This window comes from Monodelphis domestica, chromosome 5 (genome assembly GCF_027887165.1).
Source record: "Monodelphis domestica isolate mMonDom1 chromosome 5, mMonDom1.pri, whole genome shotgun sequence".
Lineage (NCBI taxonomy): Eukaryota > Metazoa > Chordata > Mammalia > Didelphimorphia > Didelphidae > Monodelphis > Monodelphis domestica.
Window position 1 is genome coordinate 1219393 of NC_077231.1, and position 27962 is coordinate 1247354.

General features: G+C 48.4%; 1 protein-coding gene and 1 long non-coding RNA gene across 6 annotated transcripts in view; one reads left to right on the forward strand and one right to left on the reverse strand.

Annotated features, from left to right (window-relative positions):
• AMN1 (antagonist of mitotic exit network 1 homolog) overlaps positions 1 to 25191 on the reverse strand; it is a 34266-nt gene extending 9075 nt beyond the window's left edge. The window contains exons 1-7 of one of the 5 annotated variants that reach the window (XM_056797368.1): positions 25020 to 25130; positions 16148 to 16262; positions 15588 to 15720; positions 13830 to 13974; positions 11543 to 11760; positions 11005 to 11061; positions 5657 to 5768 (exon numbers count right to left, since the gene is read on the reverse strand). In XM_056797368.1, coding sequence (XP_056653346.1) covers positions 5657 to 5768; positions 11005 to 11061; positions 11543 to 11760; positions 13830 to 13974; positions 15588 to 15641 — 586 coding nt within the window. In that variant the 5' untranslated portion in view covers positions 15642 to 15720; positions 16148 to 16262; positions 25020 to 25130. Of the gene's footprint in view, positions 1 to 3227; positions 5769 to 11004; positions 11062 to 11542; positions 11761 to 13829; positions 13975 to 15587; positions 15721 to 16147; positions 16263 to 23928; positions 23948 to 24340; positions 24470 to 25019 lie in introns of those variants that run through there. The other 4 variants (XM_001376762.5, XM_056797367.1, XM_007502536.3 and 1 more) reach the window with 4 other exon arrangements.
• On the forward strand, positions 24568 to 27890 carry LOC103106857 (uncharacterized). Its single transcript, XR_472219.3, has 2 exons — positions 24568 to 24700; positions 27584 to 27890. It is a non-coding gene; the product is annotated as an uncharacterized LOC103106857 (long non-coding RNA).
• The last annotated feature ends 72 nt before the right edge of the window (positions 27891 to 27962 follow it).

The window sequence follows — 27962 nt, forward strand, 5'->3', positions numbered from 1 at the left end:
CTCTATTAGAATCAAAAGATCGTAACAAGATCAAAATTAGGACAAAATTAGGAAACCGAGAAAAGATCCAAGGCCTGCTGTTAAGACAATCTCCCTGACTTGCGTAAACAAGACTGGCCTTTTTCTTCTGGATCTCACATAAATATGACTTTTATTGCCACACAAGATGCACTTTTTCTCGACAAGAAATAAAATGCCATTTCCAAAGCCTACTTGGATTTTAGAAAGTCGCGTCTCCTAAGCAGAAGCGGAAGTGGCAGCAGGAAGTAGAAATCTATGGGACTATGTCTGAAGGGTGGCTGAGGAAAGCTTTGGGTTGGATGTTAAACAAAACCAAACAAACGTGTGCAACATCTACATAACTAGGATGTTTTCCTCTGCGCCTGAAAAGGCATTTAATGCCCCTTTGCTTAGATTTCCCCCAGGCTCTGGCAATTCTTTCCAATTTTAATAAAATGTATCATTTCTGATATAAAAAATCTTTTTATACAAATCTATTTCAACACATTGTTCTTAAACTACAGAATTTTCTTTAGAGGATCTTGACACAATATCAAGATGAATAGTATTGTCTAGGGAAAACATATGCCTCCTATAATGAAGAAAAATGATATATTCATTTTACACAGAAGTTCGTGAGCTCAGAGATCATAAAGACAGCTGGAAGAAACCTCAAAAGCCATCTCTCTCATCTTACACATAAGGAAACGAGACCCCAATAGTTAGGTGACTTGTCCAAGGTCACATAGATAGCGAGATGCTGATTCCAGAGCCCTAAATCACATGCTTCCAGAAAGGAGACTGAGAAATTAAAAAAAGGGTTTGCATGACCTTGGTTCAGATCCCATCTCTGATGCTTACCACCTTGGGCCACTTAGCCTTCCTAGGTCTCAGTTTCCTCATCTGTAAATGAGAGGGTTGGTCTGGATGGTGGGTGAGGTCCTTTCCAGCCCTAGCATCCTATTACCTTTTTGAAAGGATTGAGAATATCCTCAGAAATCTGGGGCTAAACCTTCCGAAGGGTGCCATGGAGAAGCATTGACCATGGGGCTCCATCCTCTGCGGGCACCATATGGGCGAGACCAGCCTGGCCGGTCCTCCCAACATGGGGTCTCCCCTGGAGGGAGGACCCCACTTGTCTACCAGCCTTCAGCACCACGCCGGATGCATTACAAGGGCTTTGTAAGTGCTCGGGGCTTTGTTGCACTGCCTTGATGGATCAGCACTTATGAAAACAAGAGTCCCAAAGAATCATCGTGGTGTCGGCGAGGCCAGCGGCACGGTGGTTTTATTAAAGTCGTCCCAGTGCTTACATTAAGGGTGTGGAAGCACACCAGCTCAGGAGCGCCTAACGGGGTGTGTTGGAATTTACTGGTACTGATAAATTGAGTTTCTGCTCTTGGCCTCAGAATGCCCAGGGCAGCTCGGCTGAACTCTGATCTCTAGCACAGAGGACGGGAATGGTCTTTGAGGCAGTGCAGAAGACGGAATTTATGGCTGGTCACGTTTGCTCTGATTAGGATTTATGGTGGTGACAGTCTGCTCGAAAGAGCCTCCTCCCATGCCAGCAGAGCGAGCTGAGTCTGATGATGTCGGTCTATTATTCATAGCATCTATTAGAGACGCTTGAACACTGCCTCCTGACCAGATTCTCTCCTGTATCGACTGTCGTTTTTGTCCTCTCTATGCCATGACGATGGACGGTGCCTATGACGTTCTAGAGGCTGGGGCACCTGATGTCCAGGAAGAAGTCTTCCTTGATGGTTCTTTTTGTCTTTGGGTGAGAACGTGAGCTCCTTACAAGCTGGGAGTTTACAGTCTGTCCTTTTTCTCCAGTCAGACAATCGGCTGTATCTCCATTCCTCCGATACTCTAAACTCTAAGTTTACGGCTCAGCTTTCCTCCGATACTCTAAACTCTACGTTTACGGCTCAGCTTTCCTCCGATACTCTAAACTCTACGTTTACGGCTCAGCTTTCCTCCGATACTCTAAACTCTAAGTTTACGGCTCAGCTTTCCTCCAATACTCTAAACTCTACGTTTACGGCTCAGCTTTCCTCCGATACTCTAAACTCTAAGTTTACGGCTCAGCTTTCCTCCGATACTCTAAACTCTACGTTTACGGCTCAGCTTTCCTCCGATACTCTAAACTCTACGTTTACGGCTCAGCTTTCCTCCGATACTCTAAACTCTAAGTTTACGGCTCAGCTTTCCTCCGATACTCTAAACTCTACGTTTACGGCTCAGCTTTCCTCCGATACTCTAAACTCTAAGTTTACGGCTCAGCTTTCCTCCGATACTCTAAACTCTAAGTTTACGGCTCAGCTTTCCTCCGATACTCTAAACTCTAAGTTTACGGCTCAGCTTTCCTCCGATACTCTAAACTCTAAGTTTACGGCTCAGCTTTCCTCCGATACTCTAAACTCTACGTTTATGGCTCAGCTTTCCTCCGATACTCTAAACTCTACGTTTACGGTTCAGCTTTCCTCCGATACTCTAAACTCTAAGTTTACGGCTCAGCTTTCCTCCGATACTCTAAACTCTATGTTTACGGCTCAGCTTTCCTCCGATACTCTAAACTCTATGTTTACGGCTCAGCTTTCCTCCGATACTCTAAACTCTAAGTTTACGGCTCAGCTTCCTTAAACCACATGGAAAGCTTTACATTCCTCTCTTGAATTCCACGTTATTGGCCTCAGCTCAATGCTCCATACATTGAGGACCTTTTTGGATACTGGCTTTGACATCCGATGTATCAACTGTCTCCTCTAGCTTGGTTAGATTTGATTTGATCCATGCTTTTGCCCAAATCACAGACAAATGAACGTTAAGCAGCTCAGGGCCAAGCCTGGATCCTTGGAATAGTCCATTACAGAACTCCTCCCAAGGTGACAATGAACCACTAACATCTCTTTGCATCTAGTCATTCACACAGTTCTGAATCCAAAAATTGTGATCACTTAGTCCACTGGCCTCCATCTTTCCCATAGGAATGCTAGGAAATACTTTCCCAAAACTTTGCTAAAATCTAGGTAAACTATATATATTGTTGCTATAGATAGCATTTGTGTATTGATTTAGTAATAACCCTGTCAAAAGAGGAGAAATGGTTAGTCTGGCATGCCTGGTTCTTGAGGAAGTCAAGCTGGCTCTCTGTAATCACATTTCCTTTCCTAGATGGTCACTAACTAGATCTTTGATAAAATAAACCTCAGGAGAAATAATCATAAGAAAAATCACATTTTCTTCTAATTCAAATTCAAATAATTCAAAAATTCAAAAGTTTAATAAACATTAGTGGAGAAGACAATTTCAATATGTCACATAAAACATAAGAAAATAGGACAAAAAGAAAAGAACTTATGAATAGATACTTAGTACATAGTTTATAAGAAACTATACAGAAACATCAACAAAAATTTAAAATATATGTTTGACTTAAAACTTTCATATCATGCAACTATCCATTACATGACCCGTCTTATTTCATGTGACTATTAATTAACTCATGAATTGCGGATGTGGCCCTCATGATATTAGGAAAATTCTAATTCAGTTCAGAAAACATTTAAAAAGACAAAATCTGCTAACAAAGTTCTATTCAAAATTCAAGTATAGAAGGATGACAGACGCAAGGTCGGAAAGAAACATACATTGTTGGACACGGCCACACCATGGATTCTCTCTGCACCGGTAACTTTGTTTAAGAAAGGGTGGCCACAGAAACATGTTTAATGCACAGGAGAGAAAGAGGCGAGATCAGACAAGCAGAGGAGTTTGGGGACTTGTGCAGAACTGGAACACTGGCCCGGAGCGCAGGCAGCAGACCTCTGCCCAGAGATGGAAGGGAAGCTGGACAACTGCTCAGAGACAGATCACAGGGGACTCTGAGCGGACACAAAGAACGGGAGACGTCTGGCCATTCTGGTGTCTGTAGGCAGTTCTGCGATGAGGTTCCGGGCCAGGCAAGAGCTTTCTGATTGACTGAGAGGGAACAGGGTGAGGCAGCTAGGCAGCCTTTGTGGGAAGGGATGGCGAGAGGGCGCAAGCTGGGACCGCCACATTAAAAACAGGAACGCCAGACATTGTTTTTACATGGTTTAAGTTTTTTAAAGAGGTGACTTTCTGTTTGGAAGAAGACAGGATTTGCTTTAAAACAGAAGGTGACAGTGACTCTCAGAAGGCGGGTGCCAGCTGGAAAAACTTTTGGGTGCTGTATTTGAAGTTTTTCTTTGATAAATACAATGAGAGGCAACTAGGTAGCTCAGTGGTCCTGGGTTCCAATCGGGCCTCAGACACTTCCCAGCTGGGTGACCCTGGGCAAGTCACTTGACCCCCATAGCCTAGCCCTGACCACTCTTCTGCCTTGGAGCCAATACACAGTATTGATTCTAAGGTGGAAGGTGAGGGTTAAAAGAGAAAAATGCAAGTAACACTGGCTTAGTACTGCTCTCTCCTTGGAAGGAAAGCGATGCCAAATGTGGATAGCATTTTCTTCAAATCCAAAGACATTTTGTTTTCCCAGTTACAGGTAATAATCATTTTCAATATACATTCCCCAAAACGATCAGATCCAGACGGTCTCCTTCCCTTTCTCCCCTCCCCCACTGGGAGCCGGGGAGCCGTGGGAACGGGTCCTTCGCGCTTTTTCATCACTTCCAGGCTGGCCATCCAGACAACAGCAAAGCCCCAATAAGAGCACAAACCGCGCCTGCTTGGGTCGGCAGCCACCCGACGCCAGCAGTTCTCTCTCAGGCTGGGGGAATCCCCGGCACCAGCCCTTCACGGCTGTCCCAGATCGATCACGCGTGGCTGACAGGAGCCGCGCTTTCGCCGTATCATGGGTCTGTTCTGCTTAGTTCCTCCGCAGCTGGGCCTGCGGCTCTCGCTGGCTTTTCCCGAAATCCGCCTGTTCGCCATTTCTTCCAGCACCAGCTGGCGCACGGCCCCGATCGCTTCGGTCGTGGCTCAGAGGATGGACTCCCCTCAGCTGCCAACTGTTTGCCATCACAGAAGGAGCAGCTAGAAGGGTTCTCCCCTTCGTGTGATCTCTCTGGGGTCCAGACCAGGAGGGGCGTTCCCGGACCCAAGGCGAGGCAGCCTATTTAACAGCGCAGACGTCACTTGCGGACAAAGACCCGGCGCGTTGGAGCAACGTCTGGCGGCCAGAGTTGGGCTACGAGGAATGCTGGGAGCCACAGAACTGATGCCTGTGAAGTGTGGCGCGGGAAAGGGCCGGCCCGGCGACCCGGTCGGTAACCGCTTCAGGCCAAACCCCGGAGCTTAAGTCCTCTGGCTCCCTAATGAGAAGCCGAGACTCATGGAAAGACCCCGACGGTGGGAGAGGCAGAGGGGGCCGATGGTGACGTGGGGGCGCCGAGCGCGATCGCGGGCACACGTTGAGAGATGGCGGGGGCCAGACGCCGGCCTGCTCTTCTGCGGCCCACGGGAGCGCCTGAAGGATGGCGGCGGCTCTGCCCGAGACCTCGCTCCGTTTACACGAGGTGCATGGACGACATTGCGATCAACAAAAGCCGACAGGGACCGTCGATCGACATTTCTCGGTTTTCGTCCCAACGGCACACGGACGCTGGACAAAAACCGATCGTGAAAGGCAATCCCACGCAGCCGGCCGGAGCAGCGCCAGCACACTCACCTGTGATGAGGGGGCACTCGTGAAAAAGCAAAATGTGTATCTGAGGGCAGCAAGTCAGGACAGCCTCCACAGCACCATCGGTCAGGTTCACACAGTGGCCCATGTGAATCTCCTAGGACAGAAACGGGAAGAACGACGACAAAATTAGAGTGAAGGTGGCTCCTCGATGGAAGCCAGGGGCGGTTCTTATTGAATAAACATGGACAGAAGCGCAGGCCCCTTAGGCGTCAGTACAAACCGCCTAATTAACTTAATCCCAGTGGAACACTCAGCCCGTGCAGCCCCGACTGACCATTCAGAAGCCGACTCATCATCTAAGTCCGTCCTCCTTCGACGGAGGGCTTATGCACAGACCCTGGGCCCAAAGAAGCCGCTACACGCCTGCACGGGGAAGCGTTCTTGGAGGAGAAAAGCGCAATAACGATCTCCACGTATTCAGTCATGACAACTAGCTGTGCCCTGGATGGGGGAAAGTTAGATAAACTTTGGCACGAGAGCAAAAACCTGCAGGGTTCACACAGGTGTGTTTAGTACTAGAAAAGCACCGAGCCCGGCGCCGCTTCACGTTGACGGTAAAAGCCCCCCGCGCTCAGGTCGTAATAATAGGAACACATTATAAACAGTAAGAGCTAAAAAACCAGTAAGAGCTAACACTGATTTAGGGCCTACTATGTGCCAGGCACGGGGCTAAAAGTTTGCACTTACTATCTCATTTGGTCCTCATAGTAATTAGGAGTCGGAGGCTGTTATCATCATCATTCTACAGATGAGAAAAATGAGGCAAAGTGGTCAGTGACGTGTCCAGAGCAACCCAGCCAATGAGTACCTAAGACTGAATTTGAACTCATGTCTTCTTGACTGGTGTCTATCCGCTGGAATTCAAATGTTATGGCTCGTCGATTGTGAGCTCCTCGAGGGCAGAGGCTGTCTTACCGTAGCCCAGTGCCTGGGAATCGCCCGAGCTTTATAGATGTTTATTGACTGAATGGATCTTTTCCCTCCGTGGCTCCTGGAGTTTCTTTTCTGATTTTGTCGACAGCATCGACTTCACAAGCGCAACTGCATCGAGCTGAATAATAGTGCAAACCCCGGTAAACGTTTCCACACCAACATTCCAAGCCAGCCAGTGCCACGTTCTTCTTTGGGAACGTTTTGTTTTGTAGCTGGTCATGGTTTTCAGATGGGTGCGAGGTCATATTCCACACTGAAGACTGTGAATCTTCTGTTTCAGGGACTGCTCTGATCAGGAAGGTTCTCCTGGGGACACCCTGGGGGGATGCTCTAGACTAACAAGGGAATCCCGATTATTCCAGAGCAGATGTGGAGCTAAACGGTGACCAGCTTTCTGGGCACAATTCCCTGGGAGCTGACCGAATAGATGGAGACTGTGACTAGCAAAATGAATGCACTCTGCCTCTCTGAGGGTTTCCATCAGGACGGTACATGGGGGGCTGCCTCAACATACCCAGGAGGGGGCTCACCCCGAGAGCCTGGATCTGAGATTTCATTCAAACTCACCACAGAATGTCTGAAATATCTGCTGGCTAGAACTACAAAACACTCTTGAGCAAAATACGGATCAAAATCACTGAAAAAACGTCCATTGTTTTATCATCATTAAACTGACAATGAACCTAAATTAATGTACTTCTTCAGTGCCATACAAATGAAACCATAAAAGGATTCTGTTATTGAACTGATAGTCACTTGGTTGTCCCTGCTGGAGTCTTTCAGCTTACTGAAAACTATGATCCAAGATACCGACAACATATGAATGAATGCTTCATTGGAGGAAATGAAAATGCTCTGAGATTCTGTCTCATAATCATCAGATTGGTAATGTTGACAAAGAAGGAAGATAACTGCTATTTGTGGGGCTGTAGGAAAACAGGCATACGAATGCTTTGTTGGTGAAGTTATGATTTGGTCCAATCATTGTGAAGAGAAATTGGGAAAACGTCAAAAAATTCATTCAACAGAATATAACCTTTGACCCAATGATGCCACTACTAGTTCTATACACCAAAAAGGAGGAAAAAAAGAGGAAAAGGACCCATAGGTACAAATATATTTAGAACAGCTTTTTTTACAGTGGGGAATGGCTGAACAAATTATGGTATCTGTTGGTGATGGAATACTATTGTGCCCAAAGGAATGATGAACTGGAGGGATTCCACGTGAACTGGAACAACCTCCAGGAAGTGATGCAGAGTGAGAGGAGCAGAACCAGGAGAACATTTACAGAGACGGATACATTGTAGCACAATTGAATGTAACTGACTTTGATACTAGCAGCAATGCAATGACCCAGGACAATCTTGAGGGACTTATGAGAAAGAAAGTATCCACATCCACATCCACAGAGGAAGAACTGTGGGAGCAGAAACGCATTAGAAAACCATAGGATTGATCATGTAGTTAAATGGGGATAGGATTGGGGTTGTGATGTTAAAGAATCGCTCTACTGCACTTATGAATAACATGGAAATAGGGTTTGAACCATGATACATGGATAACCCAGTGGAACTGCTTGTCAACTCTGGGAGAGGGGGAATGAGAGGAGCATGAATTATATAACCAAGGAAAATTTGTCTAAATAAAACACACACACACACACACACACACACACACACACAGAGAATTGCCTGAGAAGATCAGGATCAATCTGCTATATGTTCTGCATACAACCATCATGTTGCCCCAGAAATGGTCGGCATGTCCTGAACAGTGCCCCATTTCTGTCATCAAAGCTACATCTTGGTTTACGTTCCAAGTGGCTGCTCCCCATCTCCCAATCTTTTGGAGCCCGTCTGCTTCTTTCTTGAAATTCTATAAAATCCGTCATCTTCTCCTCCCTGGGCTCAGGTCCACGTAATCCCCACACGGGTGGGTGACTTCTCCCTCTCTCCCAATGGTACTAAACATCTTTGCTGCAGAGCCGTTTGCCTGATGCCATTGTCATGGCAGCAGACCTGCGGCCCATTTGGTTCGAAGGCTGATAGTTGGCCAGATAAGAAGTTCCTTTTGGGATGTATTGAGTTTAAGACAGCCACAGCACCTCCTGGTCAAGATGTCGTGGGCAGATGTGAAGCTGAAGGCAAGAAGCTAGGTCAGGATGAAGACATCTGAGACATCTGCAAAGACACGAAATTGGAATTCATGGGAGCCAATGAAGTTGGGAAGAGAAGGCGGCCCAGGAAAGAGCCTGGGAAGACACCCATGGTTAGGTTAACAGGCTTAATCTGGACAAAGGGAATGGCAAGGAAGAGTCAGGGGCAGAAGAACCAAGGGAGAACAGCATCATCAAACCCAAGAGAAAAGAATTTCAAGAAAAAGGTGAACAATAGCGATGTCCAAGAGTGGAGAGAGGCCAAGAGTGACGAGGAGGGAGAAAGTTCATCAGATTTGGCCAGAGTGAAGGCAGCTTTGGCTGAAGGATGAAGTTGGAGGCCGGACTGCAGAGACCTGAGAGCGGGAAGAAGGGAAGTGGAGGCACCCAGGCCATCGCTTCTACACGGATTCCTTCTACAGTCCCTTGACTGGTGGCCCCATCTCGATTGTTTCCCCAGTCCGGTTCATCTCTGCCCTACTGCCACAGTACTTGCCATAAGCCAAGATTTCACCAGGTGAGCCTGACTAGAACCAGCTAAGTCTGGAGGCTTCCTCTTGCCTCTCGATGAACGACAAGCACCCTGGTTCAGTTCGTGCTGCCTCTGCAGCCAGGCTCCAAGCCGCCTGGCCAACCTCTTTGGGTGAACCTCTCTCCTGCACTCAGTAACCCAGCCAAACGGAGCTTCTCAGTTCTTCAGGGACTGGGTGCCGCTGGCTCTTCTCCTGTCTCTGCCTTTAAGATTCTCCCTGGACACCATCTTCACCAGGAAGCTTTTTGTGATCCCTCCCTGGGCATTGAACCACTTTGTACATATTGTCATGCGCACACTGATAGAAGTCTTTTCTTTCCCGCCATGTTGTATGGCTATTTAGCAGTACCTATTGTCTTCCCTGTGATAAAGTAAAGTCCTTGGGAGCCTGGAACATCTCCTGCTTTGGATCTGTGTCCTCAGGGCCTAGCACAGTGCACGTCAAAGGCTGCTGAAGGGGAATAGTCTTCATGGAAATCTGCAAAGTGACCTGGTCTTCCTTCTGCCAGCCTAAAGGATGGCAAAATGGGGGACAAAAGCATCTGTTAGCCCTTATAGAAAAACAACTGCCCTCCAGGAACTCTCATTCTGTTCTGGTGGAAAGTCAATGTAGAAAGAAAGGCTCAACTGCTCTTTTGTTCCATGTTTAGCCCTTTTTCCTTTTAAATTCTGGGTTCCAGACTCTCTCCTCCCCCCCCCCCCCCCGGCCCTGCCCAGCAAACAAATGATCAATGATGCAAAGATCATGCAAGAATAAAGACAAACAAAGCTATGCTTCCATTAGCGGAGTTTCCTCTCTGGCGGGCACAGAACGTTTTCTTCCCTGTGCTCTGGATCATGGCACGGATCCAACTCTTTCCCAGGTGATCTTCATGACAGCGTTGCTGTTACTGTGCCCGATGGGCGCCCAGTTTTTCTCACTCCACTTTGCATCTGTTCACGGAGGTCTTGTCCTGTTTTTCTGAGCATCTCTCCTAGTCGTTTCTTACAGTATGACAGCACAGTGGATGGAGCGCCAGGCCTGGAGTCAAGAAGAGCCGAGTTCAAATATTACCTCGAACATTTACTAGCTGAGTGAGCCTGGGCAAGTTACTTAAACTTGTCGGCTTCAGTTTTCTCATCTGTAAAATAAGCGAGAAAAGGAAATGGCCCACTTCAAGGATCTCTGCCAAGAAAACCCCCAATGGCTCAGTGAGTCTTGCATTATTTCTCTTTCACCTGTTTCCCAGGCCAGTTGCTTTTGCTCTGTATTGGAGCCTTTGTTTTACTATTTCTTGTTGTCTCGTTGAGTCGCGGTCGCTTCAATTTAGTCCATTCTAGTTTTCCAAGAGTTTGCTGCCTGCGAAAGGCTGTGTACGCTTTACAACAAGCTGCTATTTCCCTTTCTGATTCTTTATTCCGCAGTTTTTATCTCATTTTTCATCTACCATTCATTTCATTTAACACACATTTTAGAATTCTTCTTTCAAAGATCTTGCTTCACCCCAGCAACACGGAAATGGGCTCTGATCAAGGACACACGTAATACCCAGCGGAACTGCGTGTCGGCCACAGGAAGGGGGAGGGGAGGGAGGGAAGGAATAGGATCCTGGTAACGAAGGAATGATGTTCTAAATGGACTCAGTAACATCCTCAAAAAATAGATAAATAATGATGCAAAACTCAAAAAAAATCTTGTTTTATCTCTTCAAATAGGTGAAAAATTACCTCTAATCTCTTAGCGCAGAGTCCACTCACAAGTGAAACCACCCCACGGTCAGTTACCTAGGCAGAGGGAAAGAGAATTCCATTATGAGGGGAAAGATGAGGGCTATCTGCTCTTTCAAAAGAGAGAGGAAGGGAAGGGGCGGGGCCATTGCTGAGCGCCTAGGAGGTGCTCAGAACGGCACGAGCCACTTATAAAGATCTCCTCTGCGCGAACAACAGCACTGGCAGGTGCTATCATTTTCATTTTACAGCTGAAGAAACTGAGGCAGACAGAGGTGGAGTGACTTGGACAGAACACAGTGTCTGAGGTCCTCCTTGAACCCATTTTAGACAGCTCCAGGCTTTGCAGAAAGCACTTGGGAGAGTTTTCTTTCATTTTCCTGAGAAAATACGATTCATACCTTTGTTTCCATTTCGGGCTAAAGCCTGAGCACATTTACGTCTTCAGTGTAAAGCCAGAGGAAACGAACAAGTGGAAGAAGAACTTACGGGCCGCAGGTTCTAGAGAGGTCGGTGGTCGGAGCTCCCGTCGCCTTACCTGAGTGCCGGAGAAGTCCACGCTCTGCAAGGACGGGCAGTGCTCCCCGAGGGCCCGCAAGGACACGTCCGTGAGACGCGAGCAGCCGCCCAAGTCCACTATCTTCAGCAGCGGACAGTTGAGGGCAAGAGCGAGGACGCCGTCATCTGTGAGATTGCAGCACCTTTTCAAGGAGGCTTCGTAGAGGAACGCGCAAGACGAGGCCACGGCTTTGATCCCTGGTGGGCAAAAGGGAGACGAGGCGTCACGGGCCACGCCACGAGAGGCCGGAGCTCAAAGAGCCCAAACGCTGCCAGACGTGACCGAGAACGCCAAGAAGCAAAGCAGTCAGCCTGGGCCTTCTCTGGGGATGCCAATGTCCCCACGGCCCAGCTACTCACCAGGAACAAAGAACGTGGCACGTGGGCGTTTCCTGGTAAAGAAATGAAGACGCCACACTAACGCCACCACAAAGCCCACTTATTTGGGGTCTTTTCAACTTGTTTTGAAGGTCATTCAACAAGAAGAATTTCCCAGTTTTCTTTAGAATTGGAAGAAACCTGCAGCTTTCCAAGTACAAATGGGACGACGGTCAATTCAAGCTCGAGCTCCGATTGGTGTCTCACAAATGACTTTTTCCTGTACTTTACAATCACATTTCTTATCACATAAAACAACTACGTTCGAGCACTTCCGAAGGGCTTGTTATATGTCAGTGCTGGCAGTCCTGGACTGGGCTGCTAAGAAATGAGTATCAAGCCTGAGACAAAAGGTGAGAGTTTTTAAAAGACGGGAGAACGGACGACTTCCTGAAGATGTATACAGTACGCAGAGCCAGAGAACAAGTCCCACTGCTGCATCAAGGTGACAAAAAGACACCATTCTGAGGACTTTCTGAAACTAAAGAAGACAGAAATCGGCGGACCCAGCACGCTGAAACAAAGGACCCTAATCACGACGACGACCGATTCGTGGCTCCAGAAGGCCGGGGAGGAAGCCGGTTTCAGGGGGACCATCGCTGAGAGAACGTCTTTGCTGGGCTCGGCGTGTTTGTCCCAGGAAGTCGGGTGTTCTCTTTCCGCCCTCTGGAGCGGGAATGGAAAGGAGAGACCACCTTCCCGTGCAGAGACCTGAGGCCAGCCACGGCCTGTCTACACCTCGGAAGGGACTCAATACCACAAAGCCGGCTCTGACTTGTTCTGTTGGCTTCTTGGCTTCAGTGTCGGAGGAAATGTCAACGCTGTCTGTTGAACTGCACTGTGTAACACTTGTCTTTGGTCCAGTTAAGCATTTGCAGCATCACCGTTTTCATCATGCTCTCACTCTGCCTCAAGAGGCCTTCTACAGCCCAGGGGGCTCCATGGACGCTGGGCAAACAAGGAAGCATTTTTCTCTTCTTTTGTTAGCCCCACCCCTGCCGTCTTGGAATCAATACTGTGTGTTGGCCCCAAGGCAGGAGAGCAGTAAGGGCTGGGCCATGGGGGTCAAGTGACTTGCCCAGGGTCACCCAGCTGGGAAGTGTTGCAGGCCAGATTGGAACCCAGGACCTCCCGTCTCTAGGCCTGGATCTCCATCCTCTGATCCTCCCCATCCTCCCCAGCTGCCCCCGAAGCATTTTTCCAAGAAGGCCTATTTAGAGTGGGAGGCTTTTCTTCCAACGTTGCTCTCCTGGCGCTGCTTCTGGAGTCAAAAACCGGGATTCAACGGTGCTGCTAGAATCCGCCCCTCCCCAGCCGGGAACCACTGGGCCTTCTCTGGGCCTCGGTTTCTTCATTTGTAAAATGGAAGGGAAGGCCGGATTCAAGGCTTCTGAGGCCCTTTCCGGGTTGAGACCAGAACCCTGCTGTCCTCCTATAAAATCTTTGACAGTAACACAACCGGGACATTCAAGCGCTGTCTGGGGCCTGGACCTGGAAAGTGCCCTCATTCATACAAAGGGTCCGCCCTTCTGTCTGGCCCTCCGCCTCGGCCTAGACCAGCCCCGTTTTCTGGCAGGGCGGCCTGTTCACCTCCCCTTCCTGACACCTTCTGTCTGCACCAAAAGAAGCGCCTTCACAGCTGCTTCGGCAAAGACTGCTTCTTGTGTCCCCCAGATCAGGGTCTCTTCCCCCTCCCCCCCCCCCCCCCCCCCCCGTGTGCCTAGGCTCGGGCCCAGGAGCCGGGAGAGCCACAGGCAGGCCTAGGTGGGGGCCGCTGAGCCAGGGCTGCTCCAGGCTCCCTCGTGTGCCAGGGAGGGGCGGCCACGACCCGAGAGGGGGATCCCCGAGGCCAGCCGGCCAGATCCGCCCGCGGAGCCACTTACACGCACCTTCCGAAGTGATGGCGCTGCGGCTCTCCCTGGAGGAGCTCAGATTCAACTTCTTCAGTTTCCTGCAGTTGCGGAGCTGCAACAACGCGATATCGGAAACGTCGCAGCTTCGCAGGTCCAGAGACTCCACTTGGGGGTGCAAAATCTAGAAAAAGAGACTCTTCTCACTCCCGGCGCCTTGGCCTCACCAAGAGGGCCCCGCCCCAGCAGCCAGGCAGGTGCCCTCGGAGGCGGGGCTAGTCTCTAGGCATGCGCACAGAGCAGGACCAAGGCCCGCCCCCTCTGCCGCCACAGACCATGCTGGCCAGCCCCACCCCCACCCCGGGGCCAGAGAAGGACCCTCGAGGCAGATTCCTTGAAGTCTCTAAACTTAAAATATGAGAATAAAGATGAAGATCCAGGAGGCCAGGAGGACCCACAGCCAGCCGGGATAACAGTGAAGAAGGACGGATTTCCCCAGACCTGCCGGCTTGCTGCGTGGCTCTGAGGAAAGCCCCGCCTGGCTCAGGCTTGATGGGGGATGTCCAGTGGCCCCCCAGCCATTCACGAGGGGCTTCCCCAGCCAAGAGCAGCCGCCCTACCATCCACGGGAACTTCCCGCCGAAGCTGCCCTGGGCCGCTCCGATGCTGGCGAAGGTCCTGCGGGCAGCTGGGGGGCTCAGGGGAGGGAGGTCCCGGGTTCCAATCTGCCCCTCCCCACGCCTCCTAGCGGTGGACCCCGGGCCAGTCACTTCACTATCCGCCATGGCCAGCCCACAGCAGTGACTCAAAGACTGCCGGGAAGGGGAGAGACAGAGAGATCCTGGAGGGCAGGGGCAGTTTCTTTTGGGGGAGGGGAGGTGGGGATTGCCCCTGCCCAGGAGCCTGATAATGGAGAAGGCCTCTGCAGAACTAAGGCTGCCTCCCTCTTCATTCCAGCACTGCCTCCTCTCAATTATTTCCTAGTTGCCCTGTCCCCCCCAGTCCCCCGGAGAGGGCACCAAGGGCTGTTTTTAGGTACGGGAGTCCTTGGAGCCTCTGGCATGGGGGGGGGCTCCCTCTCTCTGGCTTCTTCCCTTTCTGGGGGGCAGGCGCCCTTCCCGAAGCTTTGGGCTTTGGCCAGCGCCGCCTCCTTTCAAAGAGGCAGCGAGGTGGGCACAGATTTCAAAGCAGGAAATGGAGTCATGTCTAAGTCAAGAACTGGGGGAGGCAACACTGGGTTTATGTTACCATGTGAGCTATGGCTATGCTCTCAAGAGCTACGAAAGCAGAAGGACCAGATTACAGAACCAGACCCCAGCAAGAGCAGAAACAAAAATAAAGAGATAAAATAAACAAACAATAGATCGACAGATAAAATAGGTGGACGTCAAAGGCCCCCCGGAAAAACAGGGCCAGCACGACCATGGCCTCTTTCACACAACAGGGCACCCCCAAAGGAGCCGCTGGCTTTCCAGAACTGGGGCAGGGACTCGGGACTTGAGGTGAGTGATGTGGGGAGGAGACGCCTGGCGGTGGGGTCTGAGGAAGTCGGGGAAACAAGTGGAAGAAATGTGGGAATAGCCGGAAATGGAACCCTTTTGCTGAGGCGACAGGAAAATGGAGGTCCTGCTACATTTTAAGCACGATCCTTCCTAGAATGAACTCCCATGTACATCCTATGTCTACATAACATGCCACAGAGCCCACCCCAGCAGAGTACAGACAGTCTATTCTGTTCCCCCAATGTAGAACAGGTAATCGAGAATGGGTTTAATTTTGACGAGAGGGAGTTCTTACCTCGCTGATATTGGAATCTGTGATTCGCCCTTGAAAACTCATTATTTTGATCATCTTGTCCTTGATATTGGGAGGCAAAAGCTTAATGTCTGTGACGTATCTGGAAATATTCTTCACCAAGCACCAGAGGCACCTGCCAGGTAGAGAGCAGAACAGATTCACCACGGGGGACCAGCGCGGGCTCCCCCTCAGAGCCAATCCCTGCTGCAGGATGGTCCAGCGCCCCCCCCCACCCCCCCCCCCCCCCCCGTCTCCCAGGACCCCCACACAAGTGCTCCTCCGGGCGAGTTCCTCCCCCTCATGATGGGCGTATCTCATTGGTTTTCTCTTAAAGACTGGCGACGCTTAGTGTGAAGGAGAAAACGGCAACAAACGGTCTTAAACAGGACGTCAGAAAAAAAACCCGCAGCTCGCGCTCCCCCTTTTTCCACAGGGGGCAGCCCTGAAGCTCCAATCTGGCCTCATACTCACTGCCAGAGCCTGAGCCAGCCACGTCATCCTCATCTTGTCTCAGTTTGGGGATAAAGGAGGAAAGGTTTGCAAAAACTGAGAGTGCAAACCTCAGAGAGTGATTGACAGGAGCCTGAGCCTGGGGATCTGGGGAAATTCTGTGCCCAACAGTTGCTTCAACAGTCTGCTCTTCTGGAAGGACCTACGGCTTGAAGAGGATTCTCCCTGTGACCAGCAGAGGAAAGAGGGTTTAGATCTGGCTGCTGGCCACATCAGTGAGAAGATCTCTGGGCCTGCCTGGACATCTGCCAACTTGGCATCCTGGCCCTATGTGGTCGGACTCCGGGAGTGTGACAAGGAAATCACTTTAAAAGACTGATATATATTAATTTAAGGTCGCCAAGGAATTCAGCTATGTAATTCCTAAATGAAAACTCAAGTCAGCCGTCAACCTTTTATAGAGTTTAATTACAAACAGGAGGAAGAAAGGAATTAGAGATAGAGAGAGAGAGAAAGGGAGAGAAGGGAATAGGGCTTAAATACCCCCTCTGTTTAGGCTGGGCCAAAAGGCCCAAGCCCTTAGATAGCTGGGGCAAAGAAAGGAGATCAGTCCCTATTACTCACATGACCAAAATGGAGAAACAGTCTCAGGGGCCCCCACCTTCAGCTTCCTTCAGAGCAAGCTTCTCAGAGCACCTCTCCAACCACTCAGAGCCAAAACTCTCCAACCACTCTTCAGTCCTCAGACCCCTCTATCTTTAAGGAACCCATCCAAGTTCCCTCCCCTCAGTTCTCACATCTACCAATCACTGTCCATCATTTTCCCTGTGCCAATGGTGGCTCTAGCTTAACCCAGGACCGCCCAGAGGTCTCTGGCTTTGCACATGTCTGTTGGAGGTCATATTCTCAAATAATTAAATCTTTGATCCTTTGCTACAGCCCTTCCTAAATCCTGTTACCCTGAGTAGGGTAGAGATTGGAATAATTAAATTTTGATCTATGCTGCAGCCCTTCCTAAATCCTGTTAGGACTGAGTAGGGTGGAGATTGTATTTTCCAAGACCTGATTCTGTCATTCCAAGTATCTCTATTGTATCAATTCTAAAATCAATCATGACTCAAAGAAATTCCTGTTCTGTGCTTAAGCATAGGTCAAAGCCCTTTCCATTGTTCAGCAAAAGGTTTCTGTCCTAAAGTAATCTTAAGAAGGGAGGAGGAGGAACCTCCCATGCCAATGGGGTTCACATTCCAATAGCGTTCCCATTATCAATAGGAAATTTTTCAAGTATGAAATTTCCCAATGGTGAAATTTCCAACATTTGTAAGTCTAAGAAATTTTAAGGTTTACAGGAGTGAGACTTGGATATTGGAAGTTAATGCTTAGCTTAGTAATATAGCTTAGTTATAAGTGTAGTTTACTCCTAAACCCTTATTCCTTCCTTCCCAAACTAAAGCTGAACTTATTTATATGTTCCCTATTGTTCTTTCCTCAGCCCAAATCCCATCTTAACAGTTTGACGCCCTCTAAAGGAATCTGGGCAAGTCAGAGCCACACCTCAGCCTCCTCCGCAGGACTCCTCCAAAGCGCCTGAAAGGGATCTCTCCAACGCTGGTTGCGTTTCAGCGTTTTCTGTCACCTCCAGGCCTCCAGGATCCCCTTTGGGGTGTTCTTGGCAAAGTTACTGGAGTCGTTTGCATTTCCTTCTCTGGCTCATTTTACATTTGAGGAAACAGAGGCACAGGGTTCAATGACTCCCCCAGGGACACAAGCCAGTGTGTCCGAGGCTAGACTTGAACTCAGATCTCCCTGACCCCAGGCCCTCTCTCCCCGGCATCACCCAGCTGCCTCAAAACTCTCATAATTCCTTTATGGTCCCATTGAAGGCCTTTTCCCAAGGCTCCTCCTCACCCTCAAGCCTGCTGACTCTAACTTCTCTCCCCTCTTCTGTTGAACTGTTCATTCCTGATCTCAGCGGCCTCCCCATCCACCTGCCATGAGGACTGAGTTCTCTGATCCATTGCTATGGCTGGCTACTCCACAGGTGTGCGGGGGTCCTTGCTGCACCCAAGGGGGAGTGGAGTCCTTGCTGTGCCCAAAGGGGGGGCCGAGGTCCTTGCTGAGCCCAAGGGGGGGCCAGGGTCCTTGCTGCACCCAAGGGGGAGTGGAGTCCTTGCTGTGCCCAAAGGGGGGGGCCGAGGTCCTTGCTGAGCCCAAAAGGGAGGCTGGGGTCCTTGTTGCACGCAAGGGGGGGGCGGGGTCCTTGCTGCACCCAAGGGGGAGTGGAGTCCTTGCTGTGCCCAAGGGGGGGCCGGGGTCCTTGCTGCACCCAAGGGGGGGCCGGGGTCTTTGCTGCACCCAAGGGGGGGCCGGGGTCCTTGCTGCACCCAAAGCGAGGGCCAGGGTCCTTGCTGCGCCCAAGGGGGGGCAGGGTCCTTGCTGCGCCCAAGGGGGGGTGGGGGTCCTTGCTGCGCCCAAGCGGAGTGCTGGGGCCTGGGAAGTGGTGGGGAAAGGCCCAGAGGCATGAAACTGGCCACTTGACCCTTCACCCACCAGATTTCCTGAAGAGATCCACAAAGCTCTTTACCAGACAGCCGGCCAACTGGCCCACCTGGTGAGGAGCACAAGGATCCAGGTGGCTGGGAAATGGGTTTGGGAGGAGGGGCCTTTGTCCCTGGTCAAAGCTTCTTCCCAAATGCTGTCTAAGAACCTTCTGGAGTGTTTGCCATGTTTGTCCTGCTTGTTTAAAGGATGATTCTAAGCCTTGGGGATGCCAAAGATTTTTTCCATCAATCCGCCACTGTAGCTCTTTACAATAATAGAAATTTCTTTTCTTTTTTTAACCCTTCCCTTCCATCTTGGAATCAAGACTGTGTATGGTTCTAAGACATAAGAGTGGTCAGGGTGAGGCAATGGGGGTCAAGTGACTCGCCCAGGGTCACCCAACTGGGCAGTGTCTGAGGCCAAGTTTGAACCTGGGACCGAGCCACTGAGCCACGCGCTGTGACCGTGAAAATGTGGGTTCAATGACTGTGAATTGCCCAAACTGTAAAAATAATTTTAGCGTCTTGATTTTATATCAAAAATAAGTGGTCGCCATGGGAAAAATTCCCAAATATGAAATAGCCAAGTCAGCTGGGTTTTATGGAGATTTTAATTAATACGAATGAAGGAATGAAGGGAAGGAAGAGAGACAGAGTAAGAGGAAATAGTAGGAAAAGGCCTAGGGCCTGCCGAGGCTGCACCTAAAAGGGCCTTCTTCTTTTTCCTATGCCCTAGGAATGCAGCATGGGTCTTTGGGCAGAAGCCTAGGCTCAAAGCCAGCACAGGGTGTTAGTCTCCATTCGCAACTGCCTTTTGTGCCAGGCTGATTTAGCCACCCGTCTCCTGCTGTTTGTTTTAGCAGGGAAGCCTCTGACCTGCTCTGAATTTACTACTGAGGCTAGCAATGCCCAGACGGTTTCAAGGCACTCTGTGTCTGCCCTGGATAGCAGGATTTTATGTGAAGGGGTAGAAGGGGCGTCGTGCACATGTGAAGAGTGAGTTTAACCAGGCGCGGCGTAGCCAGAAAGCAGGGACTGGGTCTCTGCCCCCTGCCCTGCCTTCTCTCCTCCCTGGGCTCCACAGGTGGTTCTTCCCCCTCCACTCAACCAGTCAGTACCTCTACGTGGTTGAAATGAGCACAGTTCGCTCTGTAACAAACCAGAATCCTTCCTTTTTTGTCTGATGAACGGAACTCAATAAACGGCACGAGACAAGAAAACCAAACGCTTTCCACAGGCCTGGCCCTTCTCGATTCACGTCCTCTCTAGCTCTCGCCTTCTCTGGGTAGACGGAAACGTCACAGCTCTTGTAAGCCTGCCTGACCTTTGAGTGATTAATTTAACGTTCACTCTGGAAGAGTGGTCAGAAAGACTGCATTCTGGGTTCCCCCACAGCACCAAGCGCCAAGGCCCTTGGGGTCCCCACTGAGACAGACAGAAGGGGGATCTGTAGGCTTTTGGAAGGGGGGATAACATCAGTAGCAAGATTACAAGGGTTGGGAGAAGCACAATAGCCAGAGGCTTGGGGAGGGCCTTCCTTTCACCAATTCATAGTCATTTCAGTCTTTGTCTGTCTTTTGAATTCCTTTCAGGGGAAGCGAAACCACCCCTGAAACCAATCTGTGTAGGCTCCCTTCAGGAGAATAGGAGCTCCTTAAGCAGGGATAGTCGGACTTTTGTATTTGTATGCTTCTGTAGTATCAGGAAAGTCAGGACCCTCACTGGCCCCTGGCTAAGCCTCTCATTTTTTCCCAAGTTCTCTAGGCTGAGACCTAGCGGCTGAGCATATTGCACCCAATGGAGAGAAGCTAAGTGCTTCAGGGATGAACGCTTGCAAAAATCTAAACTGTCTGGGTCACAGAAGAGGAAATCAATCCCAACTTAGAAAAAGAAACAGACCGCACTGTCAGTGAGCTCCCCGGGACCACAAGGATCCTACCAAACATTTAAAGAACAATTAGGAGGGACGGAGCTTAGTAGAAGTGGAAGCTAAAACCTCTCTGAGAATCCTTCCAAAAAGACCTTAACGTAGCCCCTCAAAATGACAAGAGTCACAAAACCAACAACAAGATGGAGGGAGGAGGCTCTCCTGCAGAAAGCAACTGGAAGGCTAGACAGAGAAGGTCAACTTTCAGGGGAAAAGGGGGAACGTGAAATTGCACACAGAGGAGGGCTGGACCCCTCACCTTCTGCACCAGGTTCCAAGCCTAGGCAAAGGCCCACTTCAGGACCCTGCCTAAACCAAGAGCAGAGCACTCTTCACACACTTCTTGAAGTCCCAAGCCCAGATACCAGGGAGGCCCAGAAGTCCACAGTGCTTAACCTTTTTAAGACTACACTGAACCCCAAAGCCCTAGGGGAAAATAGCTCAGAGTGCTGAGTCCTGAAAGCCATTAACAGAGGAGACAGAATCAGCAGTTTTCAGAATTCCCAAACCACAGACCAAAAAAAAAAAAGGCTAGGAAAATGAGCACACCACAAAAGAAACACTTAACCAGAGAAACATTTTTCAGTGGAGGAAGATGAGATCAAAACAACTACATGAAAAACTTTCAAAAAAAAAAAAAGAAAATTTGTCTCCAGTACTGGAAGAATGAAAAAATAAATCCAAAAATCAAATAAGAAAGGTAGAAGAAAAAATGGGGAAAAAATGAGTTTCTTAAAAAACAATTGACCTACTAGAAAAAGAGGTAAAAAAATCCAATGAAGAAAAGAGTTCTAAAGTTATTTAACTGTAATTTATTTCTAAAGAAACAACATATGTTTGCATTGTACTTCCTTACAACACTACCTTAATAGCTTAATTCTAGGCTAGTTTGCATTCTGATGAATTGCAATATGAAAATATAAATAAAGATAATTATCTAGAAAAAAAGAAAAGAATTCCATGAAAAGTAGAATGCACCAAATGAAAAAGGATGATCAAAAAGTCATGGATGAAAATCAGTCTTTAAAAATTAGAATTGGGCAAATAGAAGGTAATAATTTCATATGACATCAAGAAACAAGAAAACAAAATCAAAACAGGAAAAAATAGAAGAAAATATGAAATAACTTGTTGAAAAAACAACTGACCTCGAAAACAGATCCAGGACAGACAATCTAAGAATTATTGAATTATCTGAAAGTTATGATAATAAAAAAAAAAAGCCATGACACCATATTACAAGAAATTACTAAAGAAAACTGCACTGATATTCTTGAGTGAGAAGGCAAAACAGAAATGGAAAGAATACACAGATCATCTCTGGCAATAAATTCCCAAATGATAACTCCCAGGAATATTATAGCCAAGTTCAAGTGCTCCCAGGTCAAGGAAAAAAATACTTCAAACAGCCATACAGAAACAATTTAAATATCATAGAGCCCCAGTCAGTATTACACAGAATCTAGCAGTTTCTCTACTGAAGGATCAGAAGGCTTGGAATATGATATTCTGGAAGGCAAAAGAATTGGATTTATAACCAAGAATCACTTCCCCATCAAAAATGACTATAGTCTTTCAGAGAAAGGTCAGGCCATTTAATAAAGGAAGAATTCCAAGCATTCCTGAAGAAAAGGCCAGACCTGATCAGAAAATTTCATGTCCAAATAAAGAACAATTAATTCCAATGCTATATACTTTGAAAAAAAAACAAAGAAGGAATCCTGCCAAATTCCTTTTTATGACACAAATATGGTGCTAATGCCTAAACCAAGAAGAGAAAAAACAAAGAAAACTATAGAGCAATCTCCCTAAAGAATATTGATGCAAAATTTTTAAATAAAGGAAGAGCAAGATTATGTGACAAAATACAACCCTCATTTCCTTATAAAAACATTAGAGAAAATGGGAATAAATAGAGCTTTCCTTAAAATGATATGTAGTATCTATTTGGGCCGATTTCTATCACTAACTGGACTGGAGATAACCTAGGAGCCTTCCCCCAAAAAGATGATCAGTGAAACAAGGATGCCCATGATCACCACTATTATTCAACACGGTACAGAAATGCTAGCTAGAGCAATAGGAAAGCGAAACTGGAGGAATGAGAAGAGGCAATGAAGAAACAAAACTCACATTTTGCAGATGATGTGAGAGTATACTTAGGAGAATCCTGGAAAATCAACTACAAAATTAGTTGAAATAATGAACAATGTTAGCAAAGGTGTAGGATGTAACTAAAATAAACACCTATAAATCATTAGCATTGGTATATGTGACCCCAAAGTCCAGCAAGAGAGAAAAAGAAATTCTACTTAAATTAACTAAATATTACTACCCCAGGAACTGTGTGAACTCAGTGACAAAACCCTTTTCACACAAATAGTCAGACCTAAACAACTGGAAAAAGTGAATTGTTCATGGGTTGGTCGAGCCAATAAAAGTTACAATTCAATCTAAATGAATCTACTTATTCGATGTCATACCAATTGAATTGCCCCAAAATGATTTTCTAGCATTAGAAATGCTAATAACAACATTCATCTGGAAGAACAAAAAGGTCAAGAATATCAAGGGAATGAATAGGAAAAAATGCCAAAGAAAGTAGCCCGGCAGTCCCAGATCTACAGCTGTGTTCCGCAGAGGGAAGCATCCCAAGAGCTGGCGGTCCTGGCTAAGAAGGAGCGGGGCGGCAGCGGAGTAGGTTGGGCACCCCATCCCCGCCATCTATAACGGGGCAGCTTCGTATCAGATCCAAGCCTTTGGGACAGGAACTCGTGGGTGGGCAGTGCTAAGGGGTGCTGGGGGATCTCCTGCTTTTTACTAGTTAGCAGAGAGCAGACAACTGTGTTTTCCTGATGCCCGTCCCTCCAGTTGACAAGAGCTTGCAGGGCGGAGAAAGGGCCCTCAAGCCTGACCACAGGAAGGGGCGGGAACGCCCCTAGGAACCTCCACAGGAGGAATCATTTGAGGGAGGGTCAAGAATTGCCGGGACAGGAGGAGGGGGAGACCCTGGACCCATAAGAAGAAATCTGGAAGCCCCCACCATGGCCTTTTCCACTGCCCTGGGCACTTCCCCTATCCTCGAATAAACACTTCCGGCCTAAGATGGAGGGGTCTGAGCGGCACTTCTTTGGGCCACAACCAGCACAAAAACTGGCGACAAAACTGGGCAATGGTTTAGCCTGGAGACAGAGGGGCCTTTCGGACCATAAAGAAGGGGGCCAGGAACAGTTTACGTGCCAGATCTACAGGGGACGGAGGAATTTATGACCCAACGGAGAGAGATGTAAAGTGGAGAATCTGGACTTCCGTAAGTTAAAAGATTTGAAACAATCAGGATGGGAAGGAAGAGAGAAAGCTGGGGGAGGGGCATGCCAACTATCTTGGGTCAAGATCTCATTTCTCAAACATAGAACTAACTCACATTTATAAAAACGAGTCATTCTGGCAGTTTTCGGTCATAGGAATTCGCCTCTCACCTCGCAGGCTGACTAAAGACAGAAAAGGAGAGTAACTGCGGAGGGGGGCATGGGGCACTGATGCATTGTTGGTGGACTTGTGGTCTGATCTAGAACTCTGCCCCAGGGCTCCGGGATGGGGCACAGGACCTGACCACAGCATCTTAGTTAATCCCCTTAGTGGCTTTGCGAGATGAAAACAAACAACTCTAAAGGGCTGAACTGACTGAAAGGAGGGCCTGGTGTCCGGCCTCCCACTCCCGGGGGTCGGCGTGCGCAGGGAAACGCTCCGTGGCACCAGCCCGGGCTGCGCTCACTCAGGCTCTCCCCATCCCGCAGTGACCCTCCCCCCACCGGGTTCCACCCTTCGGTACCCACCCAGGCCACTTCCTCAGTTCACAGAGCCGCCACAGCAGAGCCGAGGAGGGCGGCGGGGGTGAGGGGGCTTTCCAGCTCTGTGCCTCGGCCGGAGATCGCCCGGGGTAGTCCTATGCTTGTGCCCGTTTCTGCACAACTCACGGGGCACCGGAATGCTCCCGTTGCTAATGAGTGTTCCCGTGCGCATGCGTGCATTCCTGCAGCCGCGGAACTGCCGCCCCGAAGGGCGAACACCTTCCCACACAGTAGGCGCCTAGAGTTCCCTGTGTGAGTGAAGGAGTGACCCACGGCCTGGGCGCATAAGCCTAGGGTGCTGGACCATCACTTGCATCGGAACAGATGCCGAACGCACAAAGAAAGGTGGCAAGAGCGAGGGGGAGCTGAAGGAGGCTCGGAAATGGGCTGGAGCTAGGGAAGGCGGGGACAACGGGGCGGGGCCAGCCCGGAGGGGGAGGCGGGGTCGGTGCGGGCGTAGCCGGTCCAGGGAAGGGGCGGGGTCGGGTCGAAGGAGAGGAGGCGGAGCCAGTCCCGGGGGAGAGCGCATATTTGGAGGAGAGGCCCCCGGGGACAGACCTGAGCCAGTCCTGGGGGATAGGCGGACTAACAACAGCGGGACCGGGGTGGGGTGGGGTGGAGACGCAGCATCAGGCACTAGGGAGAGCACAGAAAAGGCACTCACAGGTCCAGGAGGTGGCTGACCCGCCGAGAATGAGGCATGGCGGCCTAAAGAAGCCGCGCCTGGCCCGGCTCTTCGGATCCAATTCCTCTGACTCTCCAGGGACCCGGCCGCGGCCCTGAAGCCCCGCCCCTCCCACCGTGACGTCAGTGATATTCTTTTCAGCTGGGGGGAAGGGGCGGAGACTGCGCAAAGGACAGGACAATTTCTAGCCCAGCCCTCGCAAAGGCTCCTGGGAATTGTAGTCTGGGCCTGCGCTCCTAGGGCTACCCAAGGGAAACCGTGAGATTGGTTGCCCGAGTACTTTTCTCTGAATCTCCATCTTATTAAATCATTGGTCCATTTCACAAGTTGCTTATCTTAGAGACAACGGGGGTCAAAAATTAAGACACTATGGTGCAATATGGAAGAAGGATTTACTTGGAAATTTTCACAAAGTTTTTGATAAGAATTGATACCGATCATACTTGTTGACACACGGAGATAATTTGATAATTGGTTTATTATATGCTCAGAGCACGAACTGTACAAGCAATGCAGGTACTCAGAAATAAATGATGAGCCAAGGATAGTATAAGGCTGTGTGGGAGCAGTATGTAAGTTCACTTTTATTTTTAGGTGGGGTTTTTCCAATTCCATGTAAAAACAATTCCAACACTCATTTAAAAAATGTTGAGTTCCAAATTCCTTCCCTCTTCTCATCTCCCCTTCATTGTGAAGGCAAGCAGTTTTATATAGATTACACAGGTAGTCGCGCAAAGCATTTTCATACGAGTCATGTTGTCAAAGAAAATTCAGACTGGGCCCTCCCAGCAAAAAAGAAGCATGAAAGAAAATACTAAGCTTCAAGTGGCATTCAGAGATCAGTTTAGACATGGAGAACCTTTTTTATCATTAGTCCTTCAGAACTGTCTTGGATCTTTGCTTGTTGAGAATAGCAAAAGCATTCACAGCTATCTTCCTTGCACTCTCTCTTCTACGTACAATATTCTGCTCCTTCTCACTTCACTTTGCATCTGCTCCTGTAAGTCTCTCCAGGTTTTTCTGAAAACATCCTGCTCAGTTTTTCTTATAAGACACTGACATTCCATCACAATCATGTACCACAACGTGTCAGCCATTCCCCAATGGGTGGACACCCCCCTAAATTCCAGATCTTTGTCACCACAAAAAGAGCGGCTGTAAATACATTGTACACACATGTTTACATATTGGTCCTTTTTTTTTCCCCCAAAATCTCTTTGGGATGCAGGTCCAGTAGTGGTATTGTTGGATCAAAAGGTAGGCACAGTTTTATAGCTTTGGAGGCAGAGTTCCTAACTGTTCTCCAGAATGGTTGGATTAGTTCACAACTCCACCAAAGTGCATTAGTGGCTCAATTTTCCCACTTCCTCCATTATTTGTCATTTTTCTTTTCTGTCATATTAGCCAATCCGATAGGTGTGAGGTGGGACCTCAGAGTTGTTCTAATTTGCATTTCTCTAATCAAGAAGTTCACTTTCATTCTTGATCTTGCTAGACACTGTTCTTTGTGGGGAATAGGAAGATGAAGAAAAGAGCATTCGCTATTCTAGGGAGGCGAAAGGTCTGAACAAAAATGATATCCAAATAACCTCCAGCTACTAGGTAGTTTTTGTAACTCATGTAGACTCTGATCACATCAACACAAAATAATACAATTGGGATTTGATGCTGCCAAAAGGGAAAAGGAAAGATTTACATTTCAAAGTTAATCGTATAAAATTTATATTTTACAAATGGAGAGGAAATTGTTTTCTAATCAGGTCAGGTTGTAAATCGATCAATAGAACCAAAAGGGATTATTTAGGAATTTACAGCTATCCAGGTAGTAGTTATGTGAGGAGTGGGTTAATATGTTACTCTCACAATATAAGCAATATGTTATTTCCAAGCATGTTGACAGGTGTGTCATTCCCAGAAACCCCTAACCATGACATACACCCCCCACCCCTTTGCTGGGTATGCCTGAGTATGGCCCAATTATGCTACAGATGTTAAAAGTTGTGCTTATACTATTTTCTGATTGGGTAAAACGTTTTCATTAGATTGTAAGTTCTGGCTCACCAGCTTCTGGAGGGCAGACGTTGAAGAGGGGGGTGGCTTTGGGATGAAGTCCTTAAAAGGCCGAGTTCAGCCAGAACAGGCTACATTTTGCTCACCACCAGAGGGTAATACCATTTCTCATGAGAAAGAAATTAGAGCTCTCTCTTAGGCTCATACCTTGGGACTCTGAATTTCTATTGTGAGGAGGTGATCTCCACGAAGGGTGGTATCCATCCCCCTCCCACATAGTTATCATGAAGCTGAACCAGAAATTCTTTTACTCCTAAGCAGTCCATCATGTGTATTAAATTATTAGAAGCCTCAGCTAACTTCCACACTATAAGGAAAGCTTCTGCTTGGATTTGATCCACCAACTCCAAAGGGAAATAAACTCACCTATCCAAAGAGTGTTGTTTGTGAGAACAGACTGAAATTGAGTAAACTGAGTCATTGATCCATTGGTTAACATACTCAGAAAACCTGTTTCTCTTTATGGACGTCAGGAATGTACTTTCTCATGGGAAAGCCAGTCAACAACATATGGCCAATGTAGGAGGGAACATGTTCCTTTCCTAACAGGAAAAGATGAATCCGGCATAGGAGAAGCTACGCTATGGAAGGTCCTGCACTCCAATGCTAAAGACACATCTGGCTTCTGGAAGATAAGACTTGCTTCCGTAACTTCAAGGCACCAACCCTCCTTTAATGTAACTGTATAAGGCAATATATCATTCGCTGTCCCTCTATTCATTGAGCTTACACTGCATTTTGTATCCGTGAAACACTATAAAAAACTGCTTGTAACTTCCACTGTTCGGTCCAGTTCTGGTTCTGATTCCAAGGAGGACACACACACGGTAATGCAATATACAAGAGATACTT